Raw genomic sequence first — 13640 nt, forward strand, 5'->3', positions numbered from 1 at the left:
CTACTGTCAAGAAGCTAGGACAAGTGTCACTCGCCAGTGCAGTCTTCAAATCATCGATCATGCTGGGTGCGATCTTGGGCATGTTCCGCTTTGTTTCCTCATGCCTCAGAGTAGCCCAACAATATGCCAGAAGAGGCTTCAACAGTGAGGTGATCCGGAAGTTGTCTCACCTGCAAAGTCACCATCCCCTGTGACTTGCCTTAAGACAGCTAATGAACAGTGGGTATACTTTCAAACTGCAGAATCCTGACTTTTAAAGTCTCTCAGGCCCCAGACTAGATCTGGAAATTCTTTCTCCACGTTTCAGAAGGTGGCACCATCAGTCTTTGTGGCAGTGCCACCACACCCTCGGTATTGATGACACAGAACCATCTATGTGGAGCAACTGACAAATTTGGAAATCAACAGTGTGTGATCTCTAGGGGCCTAGGGGGTACAGTGCCTGGCATACAAGAAAACAAGTCAACCAGATGTATTGTGGTAAACACAGTGCATGATAGCACTCAATTTAGATTGAATCTTTAGTATTCACCATTGTTGGTGCACCCAGTGCTGTGTATCTCTATACATTTGTATTAGGATATTTGTCCTTCTTTAGTAGAGAGTACCAACTTAACCTTGGGGTGCCGGCAATGCTATTCTCAATCTTCCCAGGTTTCTGTACCACTCCCAGAATGCAGGTGGCATATTTAATATGTAACTCTCTGGTAAAGAAGGACAAATATCCTGATTCCACAGCAGTTTCCAATAAGTTCTTCTCCACAGCAGCAAATCCTGTTCAGCTGCTCCTTGCAGAAGTGATATACAACCTCGTGGAGCCCTCGTCGGCTACAGCTTCGTCCCATTGGAAATTTTGGACTTCCATAACAGAGACTAAAGCGGAACGTAGAAATCACCACCGCAACTTCATCCAGTGGCTCCTTGGCACAACACCTGCTCCTATGACTCCGCCTGCCGTGTGGAGACTGGGCCTAATCCGATTCGTGTATCCGAACTGAGCTCCATCGTGATCAGCCATAACTTTAAACTTTGCCCCGGCCTCACATGACTAGATGTCTATGGTTAGAAATGTGGTCTTTTAGGTGCTATTTTGCACTCTAAACTTTAAAAAATCATAACTACAGTTCTACAGACTGTTTTTTGTTGTTTTGGCGTCAAATAATTTATTACAATTTACTCTATTTTTCTAAATCAGTGTGGGATTTTTCTTGTGTTGTTTTTTAACTTTATTACTGTTTAGGTGCTGCATTAATGCTTTACACATTGCCTCCAGGTTAAGCCTGAATGCTTTTGTGCCAAGCTACCAGATGGTTAAACAAAGTTTATTTAGTGACTGTGGTTCACCCTAACAAGGATTATGGCTGTTGCTTGAGTAGAATTTCAACCCCCTCAACCAACAACCCAATTTCTCACAAGGCGCAACTGTGCATACATTTAAACAGAGCATACATTTGAAAAGTAGTGGCCAAATTAAGGTCCCACCGTGGCATAGTAAATGGAGTGGGAGAAACATATATGAAAACCCTTTTAGATAAAGCATCACACCTGGCATCTTTAATGAAGAGCGATGATCAGGCAAACGAACAAAAGGCATGTAACCCTTAATTATTCTAACAGCAAAGCCTTTCTGGACCAGAAATAAAGCAAACAAAATAACATTCAACACTTTGGCTTGAACATGATCAAACTATTTGTTATTGCACCAGGTGAGGAATGTACCAGCTGCCAGAGTAGATGGACTACATGGATGGGCCATCAAAAATCACATCCATCACCTCCTAAGGAAGCTCAAAGCTGCTCAATTGGTTCCACTCAATCTCCATGTATATGCCTAAGTAGGTTTGGGTGCAGAACTTGGTCCTCCAGAAGAGGCAGCTGGAGTGGAGAGCAGCTGCTCAGATACAGTAGGTCGGGGTACCAGACTCTCTCAGCCGAATCCGGGTCTTTCATGCTAAATTGGGTCAAGTACCAACTGACCTTCTTCAGGACTTGTGGGATCAGCAGCAAGGACAGAAACGCATGAAGGCGGATAGAATCCCTCTGAAGGCAGAACATATGCATGTGCATTGATTCACCAATATACCAGGGGTAGTATGAGTGACATCACATAACTTCCCTTTGACCCAATGACATCACAGGATGTGACGTGACATCATATGAAGTGACACAATCATAATCTTGATGAAATCACAATAACTGATACTGCTGAAGACACTTTTAAGTGCACAATTATTTAATAACACAACTTAGGAACATAGATAAATGTCCATGTTATTCACCACTTACATTTTAAATAAGGAAATGACATAATAGGAACAATGCACATTTTCATTTCCTAACAGCAGGAAAAATTATGCATTTGCAGAAAGAGTGAAATATAGTGCCACTAAAACACAAAATAACACTGGAAAACTAACTTATTTGTACCTCAAACTCCTGACTTCATCATTTCCTTAGTGAACTAGTATACTAATACATGAAATATAAAATGTACTGGAGGTTACAGAAAGAAGCTCAAAAAGATTTAACAAATATTATTGGTTTTGTCCAACCTGTATTTCTTTATGTAGACCAATGAGAACAATGTTATTGGCAATAATTGTTACTTCACATTGTTAATGCATTTTGGTAAGCATCGTGATTCACTATAGAAACATAAGTGAGATGTTTATTCAAACATGTCATTTTTTTATAGGTTTTCAACAATAAAAATCTGCATCATCGTGTTTAAAAATATGTATTATGTATTTTTGTTTTATTCAGCACAGAATACATTGCACTGCTGAGTGTGCTTATATGTTTTAAGTTGAATGCATCAGTTCACAACCAGAGCTGCAGAAAGTAAACAGTGCACACCATAGCACGGTTTACCTTCTGCTCTGTTCCTGGCATTGGCTTTGGACAGGGTTTGCAAAGGCAGTGCCAGGTGTCGCAAGGAGCAAGCCAAGGGTCGTAGCTGTGACCCCAGGCGACCTCTAAATGACATCCATGAATGCATGTCGTAGAGTCTCAAACAGGGCACCTAGGTTGCAATATGCTGGTCACTTGCCATTCTCACCAGTAACGAACAGATCTACTACGGGCCCACCCTGCTGCTTAAGTACACTTTACTCCACCTCCAGAAGTAGATGCCACTTGCAGTCAGCAGGATGATGCCTGTTGAGTTAGTCTTATCTGATGTTCAGAAAACCCACCTGGTGGCTGACCATCAGGGAGATCCCATGTGGGCTCAGCCACAGCCACAACCGCAGAGCATCTAGAGGGGCGCAGGATCCCACTCCACCCTGCTTGTGGCAGTACCAAATGACAGTCATGCTGTCCGTCATGAACTAGTCCGACCTGCTCCAGATGGAATACAGAAAGGTCTTGCCAGACAAATCAAAGGCACGCTCCAGAAAGCAGATTTGGAGATGCTGTTCCACTGGAGACTAGGGGTTTCTGATCTTCACCGTGTCCAGATTGACACCCAGCCCCCAACTCAGAAGGATGCTTCTACCGCAAGCTCCGGATGGAACATGCTGAATTGTCTGCTGCATGTCAGGCTGGCATCCACCATTGACAACTAAAAGTCCCAGGCTGCCTCATCCGATATGCGGATGTTGTACTGCACAGTCCATAACATGCCTGTGGGCGTGAGGCACCAGCAGTATCCATGAGGCTAGGAGACCAAGAACCACCATGGCTGGAACCAAGATGAGCCCAAACAATCTGCATCAAAGCCTGAACGTCCAGGGCTCACTGTGTGGTGGAAAGGTCTTCAACGCCACCATGTCAAGGATGGCTCTTGTAAAGGGAACCTCTTCAAGGCTGAAGATTGTATTTTGGCTTTTTTTCAAATGGCCTGAGGCCTAGTGAGGGGACCTGTCTTTAGCAGCCAATTGTCAAGGAACAGGAATACATGACTTCCCAACCTGCGAGGAGGAGGTGAGACCACTGATATCACTTTTGTGAACACCAGTGAGGCAGAGGGAATTCCGAATGGCAGGGCAGTGAACTAGAAGTGCTCTGGCCCTATGACAAACCAGAGGAAAACCATGTAGACTAGAGATCAAAACAGTTTATGTGTTGCACGTCCAAGGATACCATCCACTTTCTAGGACTCAAAGCAGCCAAGATATACGTTGGCATCAGCATTTTTGACTTGTCCTTCTGTGGAAAGTGTTTAAAAGCCTGAGATCAAATATCAGCTGCTGCAATCCCTGTCGTTTTAGTGAGAGACATCCCTGCACACTGTCAAAAAGGATTTGGGTAGAATCGGTAAAAACAGCTGGGAATATAGCTCTGGCTCCACTTCAAAGGCCTAGGAAAGAGCAACAGACGGATTTCAGCATGCAGTGTTGGTGCGTATCTGCAACTCTGTCTTCATGGGACGGAGCTGCCACAGAGTGCAAAAGTGCCAACTGTTGGCGCATGGGACCGATTACAGGAAAGAAAGCTTGATCCAGTCTCTCATCTAATAGAATTCAAAAGGTAAGGAATAAAGTGGTTAGAAAGATGTGTCAGAAAATTATATTCATAGCCTATGGCGCATAAGGAGCCGACTCCATTCACTGCAGTGAGGTCCAGGTGGGGGAGCAGTAACTGTGATATGGGGATCTTGTTTGGAGATATTTATTGGTTTTCCTTCCTCCTCCCCAAGCATATTAAACTCTGCCACATCACCTCCCTATGGCACGACCCCTGGCTTCTACATTCTGCAGCTTGCAGGAGCTGGAAAACATGCCTGTGGGTTCCTGCTTCAAAGCCCTGGCAGCACCCGCACCACATGTCAGTCATGTCTGATGAAATTCCGGAGGGAATGGAGTGATAATTGAACGATATCACTCGTGCCTCCTGATTTCTATGCCCAACTTACACCAGGTGTGGGAGATAAAAGCAGCTGGTCAGCAGCCTAAATCAGACAGATTCAAACTGCACTCTACAGTGCCCACCAGCAGGGGGGTGTTATCCAGAGGTCACAGCAGTAGGGCAAAACAAAGAGCTAAATAGCCCAATTCAACCAATAGGTTGATACAAGACCCCATTTCAACAGACTCCTGCTTCAGACCATGTTTTTATTTCCATATGCCTCAGAATTTTCATCCCCTGCAAAGGAGGGAAGAATTCAGGCACAGATTAAGATCTTCAGTTACCTAGTCCAACACCTGAGGTCCAGGCAGAAGGGAGGCACTCGACCCTGACCAATGTTATATTGTAAATCTGTTTTATTATACTACCAGTTTACCCTTGGTTGAGTTTGTGCATGGGTCTCGTACCTTTCCCCTGCACATCGCCCTGAAATTCAGTAGGGTGGAATTTGAAGTACGATCCACCAATGTGGGTAACATTTGAGTGCTAGGGCACAATCAGTAACATCAACTTAAGAGTGCATTATTGATAACATTTTGATACATGATGATTGATTTTCAAATGTGTCTACATTAATATCTTATGAAGCCACTCTACAAATAAGCACTGGACGACACTGGAGATCAATCAATCATGGTCTCCTGGCAGAAACGTTTATTGGAGAGGAGAACCATAAATTTGCAGTCATGGGGCAAATACACTGCACTGAACTGCTTTCACAGATAGGCACTATGCTTAAACTGACTAATTCATAAAGGCTTTTTAAAAAAAAAAAACTTTTCAGTCATTGGGATCATACATTCCATTTGTAATCTTTTTGTTCTATCCTATGCTTCTCCACAGATTGGGTTTGAATCTATTTATGACCCCTACTTGTGATATGGCTTGTGATGTTGGTTTTTAAATTCCAAATAAATAAACAAACTGAAATAGCAAAACAGCTCTCTGTAACAGAAAACAATCTCACCATTCTACTAACAAATAACATGAAAAAGATGTAGCACACACCTTATGCAACACAAACGACATGCCACCCAACACTAGAAGACAAGATATGAACAATTGTCACTAGGTTTAGTGACCATGAACACACTACAATGTGAGTGTTTTGATCAATGTGTTTACATAGCACAAAGGAAGCAAATTTAAGAGAAGTCTGAAGGAACACAATAAGAGTGAACATTATTCAAAACCCTCACTCACATCACTGTTGACTTAAAGTCACAGTTTTCAGACCTGGTTAGGTGCTTCTGGACCGACAACACAACATACCAAAGTGGCGGTTGTATGAATGATAGGGATCTGGCACTCTGTGGAGTTTATAGTGCAAGATGAACCAGGACTAACACCAAGGGGGTGGGGGTTGAGGGGCAAGCACCAAGAAGTGGATTCAGTGAGGTAATAATAATAATCCACATTTGTATAGCGCACAATCACCCGTTAGGGTCTCTAGGCGCTGGGGGCCGTCGGGAAGATTAAGCAAGCTATTGCCCAGAGTCACATGGTGCTGGGCTAACCTGCCGCCGGAGCCGGGGATCGAACCGTGGTCCCCAGATTCCAGCGTCAGTCGCCCTGGCCGCGGCGCCACACCTCTAGAACACATGGATTGGATAAACAGCCTCTAAAGAATGAAGAATGGTAAATCCCTAAATCAGGAAGAAGGGCATAGCGGGGAAGAAAAAGGGAGAGGACAAAGTTCCAATAAAGCAAAGCAAGGCCAAAGCCAAGATGATCGTGGAAGTAACTGAATGAGATAAAGGACCAAAGGAGTACCAAGAGAAAGGAACCACAGAAGAGCAGAAAGAGGGAGACAAAGCTACAAGAGGTGCAGGATGAAAGAATAGGCACTTAAAAAAAAACAAGGCGTGAGCCTAGGTCGCGCAGAAAAATGAGGCACCCAAAGCAAAGGAGAGCAAACCAAATCACTCGACAAAGTAGGTAGCAAGACAAAGTCCTCTAGAAAGCAGGGAAAAAGTTAAGTCCTTCAGTAAACAAATAGAGATACAAAGTGAACCTCAGAAAAGTAAGGGGTGAGGGAAGAACACAGGGTATAAGAGCAAAAGCACCCAACGAAGAGGAAGTTGGGCAAAGTTCCCTCCAAAAGAGTAGGGAAGCAGGGCTACAAAAGACCTTGAAAAGGGAGTATTCCAAGTCCCACCAGGAGTGGGATACAAAATCCCCAGAAAACACACGGAGCGAGTTCACAGCACCCTCCCACCACCCTCCCGCCCCCCTTCCAGAAGAGGAAGGAGCGAGCAAAGCCCCATGTAAAATAAGCTCTCCTCCCATGAAAACAAACATAGGGGATTAGACAAAGCCTCCAGTTCACGCTGATGCCAACACGAGGTCAGAATCGTGAAATGCCCCTAGAAGATTAAACAAGACAAAGGACACCAAAAAAGTAATGAATGAGGCACAGAAACCCCCAGTAATGCAGTGAGCGAGTGAGGAAAAAAACGTGGATGGGAAATAAGAGTCCTGGAACGTTTGCCATAAATATAAGAGGTTGGTATATTTACTTAGTGACTTAATTGCCAGGGTGACAAGTAAAGAACCTATGGAAGATCAGAAGGCATGTTCACCTACGCGCTATCACTCACCTCCTGAGAGCAGTTGAAGGGAGGCGACTCCAGGATCCAGATGGCCGCAGTGCCCGGGCAGAGGATCCCCAGGAGCAGGACGCCTATCCAGGGCACAAGGGAGGACCTCAAAGAAGAGGCCATTGGGCCGCGCAGTCTACATACGATTCCCAAGAGTCCTAGCTCAAACAAAAGTTCCAGTCCGAGTTTGTCCGAACCTGAAAGCAGTGGACAGATTAGCAAAACAAACAAAACAAAAAAAAATCTCACTGAACATGCCACATGCGGTTATCCTAAATAGCCATTCCAAGATAGTTTTCAAAAAAAGGTCAATCCAGGGTTTGTAAGGAAATACGCTCCTTGGGAACGGAGCCCCGCGCTGGAGGGCTGGACATTACCGAAAGCCGTCGCTCAGGTGTCTCTGGGTATTTCCCCGGGCCACTCAGACAGCTGCTGCTTCCTGTTGTACACTGCAGACTGGAACTCGTATGCAAAACTGCGGGACGAGGGCCACCAATCACAGCCCTCTGCGGCTCTGGAAGATAAAACTGCATTTTTTTCCCCACGGCAGAGGCGAATACAGGAAATGGAGGCGGGCGTATTTAATTTAATAACTGAAGTTTGGCAGCTGATCTCGAGGCGGGACTTTGCATGCAAAAATTCGGCCCGAACCAATTGGAAGACGCGGTCTCTGGAAAGTTCGTCAGAAGGTAGTAGAAGTATATAGTCTTCAAGATATTTGATAGCATGTTATCTGAAGGCATGCGTCATCGCTCACAGGAAGCACTTGTACCGTGTATTTGTATAACTTGACTGATATTTTTTCAAAACTGTTCGTGTTTTGGTAACGGTGGGCCATTTTTGAACGGGTATGTTCTCAAACACCGTAAAAATTACCCCCTTTATTCAGGGCTTTAAGTGGGATGATTAAGGGCGTGGCTTAAAACACATAAACTCAAACATCTGTATTTAGCATACTGTGCCGTCCGACTTGTATTTTGCTGTTTACGTCATTGCATCCGGATATATGATACACCAAGTAACATCATACCTGCAACAAGTCAGGACTATTGACTTTGTCAATGGTTGTTAGGTGCATACGATAAATAAACAGCATCTATGGCGTGTATATAAAAAAAGCCTCCACTTGAAGCCCTGGTGACACCACGACAATGTTGCTGCTCCTGAGTTTAAATAAGCATTTGCAATGCAATAGGTCTCGCATTTGCAAAAGTTAGAGTTATTGGCATTGTAAGTGGTAAAGTTTTTATATATGTGTTAGTTTTGAAAATAGATAAAGAAATGACATTGCAAATATAGTTTTAACCAAAGAATCATTTTGACTCTGTGAGCAATTATTGGACTATACGTGATGAACTGCAACAAACAAATCGCATTTGCTGGAGTTTTGAGCTATTGGCATTGTAATTGATAATGCCTTTTATTTATGTGTTGTTTTTAAAACAGATAAATAAAGGGCATTGTCATTTTCAATGCCAATACCTTAAATTTCGCAAATGCTAGACCTATTGCATTGTAAATGCTTTTTAGCTCGAGCTAGAGTTGCGCATGCGTAGCATGCGTGTCTAGCTCGGTACCTATTGTTTTTAGTTTCCTGGGAATCTGAGACAGCATTCGGCCACGCGCCTCTGCCATCTCAGATTTCTCCTTGTGATTGCGCTTTTCCTGCTGGCTGCTTGCTGTGTGCGCGCTGTTTCGCTTTCGTGTTTGTGTTTGTCAAGACGTGTAGTGCTGGGTGCAGACAGACACTCGCGTACACACCCCCTCCCCCACCCCCACGGTCATCGGGCTCTTTTAACACACACGCATACATACACACGCATACACACACGCGCGCACACACAGACACACGCGCGCACACATCCTCCTCACACCCCACTCACCAGGTTCTTGTCCCTCGGCAGCCAGCGGGTCATTCTTGTTAACAGGCGGGGGCCGCGGGGCTCTCCACGAGCACGGGAGCCCCGCTAGCTGAGACGCAAATCTTCCGTCGGGCACAGCAGCGCGGCTCCCGTCTGCTTCCTGTATTAGTCCGGCCCCGCCCCATCCCAAAAAAGGTTGCCTGGCTTCCTGTTAAAGCCGGGCTGCGGCGGTGAGGTTGCTTGTTATATAAGGCCCTGTCTTTTACATGCTTGTTTAATGTATGCGTTTCTTCTAGGATGTTAATTGCTAGTTTCCTTAGGTTGTCTATTCCCTGTTTAGGACATAGTGTTCTTTTTTGGTCGGATATTTTTAGTGACCCTCATCCCTTTTATTATTTTTCACTAGGTGTTGCCCCGTCCTAGTAGTTTTCCCTTTAACCTTTTCTTATGTCTCCCCAGCGTGTGTGATCTTGTTTGGGGAGTTATTTATTTATTTATTAATTTTCTTGAACTCCTCTGTTTCTTTTTAGAAGTTCCCTTAATCCTTCTTTTGGGTCTCCGTGGGCTCTGATCCTTCCCGATGACCCCGCCTGCTCGCCACGTCACTTGCCCACGTGCATCTTTCCACCTATGCACGGGACTTTCTTATTGGCTTAATTCCGCGAATCAAGAGTTCCTTTAAATCCCCCCCCTTCCAGGATATCCTCCTAGCTGCCTTCCTCGCGGAAATTGCCGGTTGCCCTGCCTCGCTCTCGGTACGGAGATTGGTAAGTAATGCGAGAGCCCTTTAGATGCTTTTCTCTTGTTAGGACGTGCTTCTTAACCACATCGATGCTATGCATTTTCCCCTCCTGTGCTGGGATTTACTTATTCCCATGTTTCATGACGAGCGGGGCTCGTCATGAGCGTGCGAGGAGGCTACCTCATGACGAGCCCAGCTCGTCATGAGCGTGGAAGGGGTTAATCATTAGTCTGAACGTTTTTTCCTTTACGTTCTCAGACTGGATGCTTGTGAGGACCCGTTCCTGGAGGATTCTGACTAAGCCTCCCCTAGCTTGAAAAGCCTTCATTGCATTTACGAGACTTTCCGTGATGGCGACCTAGTGCATCTTCTTTATTCCTATTACCGGCCCTCTGGTAATTATTCTGCATTTTTCTTTGCCTGTCATTTCTCTTTAGTTGTCTGCCCTTTGCACTATAGGTGTATAATCCTAGGGTTTTCTTTATTTTGTCCTAGCGACCGGTATTGCTTGAAGCTGAGCTCCTCATTGATTAGGACTACCCCTTGTACCCGACTTTCTTGATCCTCCGGTCACCTTTGAATTTAACACTTCCTGTAATTGACATGTCCCGCATCCCGTTTTTATGGTAAGATGCGTTAGATATAGAAGACGTCGGGGGCTTTGGATTTGCCAGTACTTTCATTCCGTTCAACCACATTTTTTACTTCCTATAGATATTCTGCACTGTTGCTTGTTGTGATTCGCCATATGGACAGTATATAGCTTCCTTTGTCCAGGTATGCACATGTTCTCTAGATGACCAGCTCAGTGGGTTTTGTCTACACATACCCGTGTTCTTGCACCTACTCCCACCGGCCAACACTTTCTGCCGTGAGCTTGCTTACCTCAGTGAGAGCACAGATTATTTTTGTCTGTTTTGAGCACATCCTTTTTCCTAGTCCTGTATCTTTGGTGGTTTGCCTGACCCTTGAATTAAACATTCTTTCACTGTTCTAGGTCTCCTCCGTTATTGCCTATGTAAGCTGTTGTTTGCACCATGGTCCCATGTATTTATTTGCCTTATTATTCTACTCCTCCCTCCCGCTGTGGGTTTGCACACTGACAACTTACCTATTGTTTTTCTATATGAAGCATGGGTTTTATCCTCTAAATATTACGGTGTGCAGTCATAATATCGAGTTGTTTTTTTCGACTGGACAGAATATCGAGTAAAAAATACTCGATTATCTAATATGTAACATAGAGATAGCGGACACATTTCAATATTTGAAAATTAATTTTACAGAAGATAGTGACCATGCGCTTCTCTGTTTAAATACTGGATGGTCGCTAAAACCTTCTCCGCCGAATCCAATTATGCACCTAAATGGGAATATTGAAATCAATAATAAGCAGAGGCGAATCTTTTGGAATTCCGGGACTTTAGATTATATAAATGGAAAGATTTTACAAAACGAAATTTTAACTAAAATACATTCGGAAGATCAAATAATAAATTTCGAATGTATCATGATAAATCTTAAAAAAACACTGCTTAACAGGGAAAAACCACGTAAAAATCAAATTTGCATGACCTTCAACGAAAATGTAAACAGGAGGAAACTCAACAAACTTATACGAGGGCAATTTTTAAATTATTCACCTGCAATACAGCAAGAGATAAATAAATTAAAAAACCAACAAAGAAGAGAAAAGAATAGTAAAAAAAGAAAGCTTCAGGACAAAAATTGGGTGGACATTCACGAGGCGGCAAAACAATACAATCAAAGAAAATATTGGTCATTGATAGCCAAAATAACTGGGACCAAAAAGAAATTATATGCCATACCAGTACCACCACAGGATTGGGAAGCCTATCTAATTGACCTATATAAAGCGAACTCAACTGAAGTCGATAGTAATGCTGCTGAATTGTTCCCAGATAATAAATTAACACCAATTGAAAAAAGTACAGCATCTTCTATCGAGACACACATTAGAAAAGCCAGATATACTTCTGCGTCAGGCCCTGATCTGATACCGATCAAAGTATTGCAGTCCAATCCTAAGCAATGGAGTCAGATGTTAACATCATTGTTTAATTTTATCTTCTGTACCAGGAGAATACCAAAATCTTGGCAGGGAAGTACTATAATTCCCATACACAAAAAAGGGAACCAAAATATTGCTAGTAATTACCGCCAAATTGCATTAATGGACGCTACAGGCAAAATCTTCGCCGCGGAGGTATTGGATAGACTAAAAGACTGGTGCTTTTCACAGGGAATAATACCGATGTATCAAGCCGGTTTTCGTCCTAATCACTCAGTAACAGATAATATCTCAATTCTTCAGACTATACTTGACAAATACACTGGGCGGAAATCTCAACCAGTGTATGCTGCATTTATAGACTATTCCACCGCGTTTGATCGCGTTGATAGGCCAACCTTATGGAAAAAATTGAGAAAACTGGGGATCTCCGAAAATTTATTGCAACTAATAATTATGTTACATACGAACACCTGGTCTCAGGTACAAATGGGAAGTGAAAAAGGTCTTACGAAACCAATTAATACCTTGAATGGTCTCAAGCAAGGATGCCTTCTTGCACCAATTTTATTTTCACTTTACCTTAGCGACTTACCATCTCACCTGCAACAATGCACTAGTCTGCCCCCAAAGGTTGCTTCTCAGAGCATACATGCGTTGTTATACGCAGACGACATAGTTATGTTAGACCTCACACCGTTTGGCCTTCAAAATTTGTTGGATTCCTTAAACGTTTATTCGAAGGATCATTTTTTAATCCCTAACCTAACGAAAACTAAAGTGGTAGCGTTCTCTGGCCGGAAAAAAAGTGCTAAATATAGCTGGAACCTTGATGGGATAAGAGTAGAGGAAGTAAATGAATATACTTACCTTGGGAGGATTTTTACAAAGAACATACAAAATTCCAAACAAATTAACAATCTAAAGAAAAAATCTGAGATCCATGCCGGGGCACTCTCTAGATTGTATACTGCCACAGGAAATAGGCATTTCTCCTCACTGCTCAAAGTGTACAAAGTAAAAATACCCGCGGTTCTGTCTTATGCAACTGAACACTTACCAACAAAACAATGGTCTTTCATGGATATAACTGAAGGAAAGATTTTGAAAAGATTACTAAAGGTTTCTACATCAACATCTGTACAGGCTCTCAGACTGGAATTTGCATTAACAAGCTCGTATGCCACAGCTGTGGCAAATGTCATCCGATGGGCCTACAACATCTTGCATGCAAAGGAAGGAACACTGAGATTCTTGCTAAATATTGAGATATTTAAATCAGAATCTCGATATCTTAACTTTTCCAAGAATATGTCTGAAGCATTTAAAATAGCAAACCTTACTAAAGATATTCTGTTATCTTGGACAAAATCCCAGTTAAAACTTTTTTTGAAATGCTTTACTCCGAGATTAAGTTACGATCTTGATTTTGTGCATTGTAGTAAGTTGTCTACATATAAAATTTTCACAGAGTCATTGGAATATAAGCAATCACGGCCATATTTGGGGCTCTGTCTAACACACGGAGCAAGAAGGTCCATAACTATGTTGCGCTT

The 13640-nt window shown here is 43.2% G+C and overlaps 1 protein-coding gene across 2 annotated transcripts in view; it reads right to left on the reverse strand.

Annotated features, from left to right (window-relative positions):
* The window catches only part of IL17RA (interleukin 17 receptor A), a 264599-nt gene extending 256620 nt beyond the window's left edge, over positions 1-7979 (reverse strand). The window contains exon 1 of one of the 2 annotated variants that reach the window (XM_078673656.1): positions 7449-7979. In XM_078673656.1, coding sequence (XP_078529782.1) covers positions 7449-7571 — 123 coding nt within the window. In that variant the 5' untranslated portion in view covers positions 7572-7979. The remainder of the gene's footprint in view (positions 1-7448) is intronic. The other variant, XM_078673657.1, reaches the window with a different exon arrangement.
* Between the last annotated feature and the right edge of the window lie 5661 nt (positions 7980-13640).

The sequence above is a fragment of the Lissotriton helveticus genome, chromosome 1_1, assembly GCF_964261635.1.
Source record: "Lissotriton helveticus chromosome 1_1, aLisHel1.1, whole genome shotgun sequence".
NCBI lineage: Eukaryota > Metazoa > Chordata > Amphibia > Caudata > Salamandridae > Lissotriton > Lissotriton helveticus.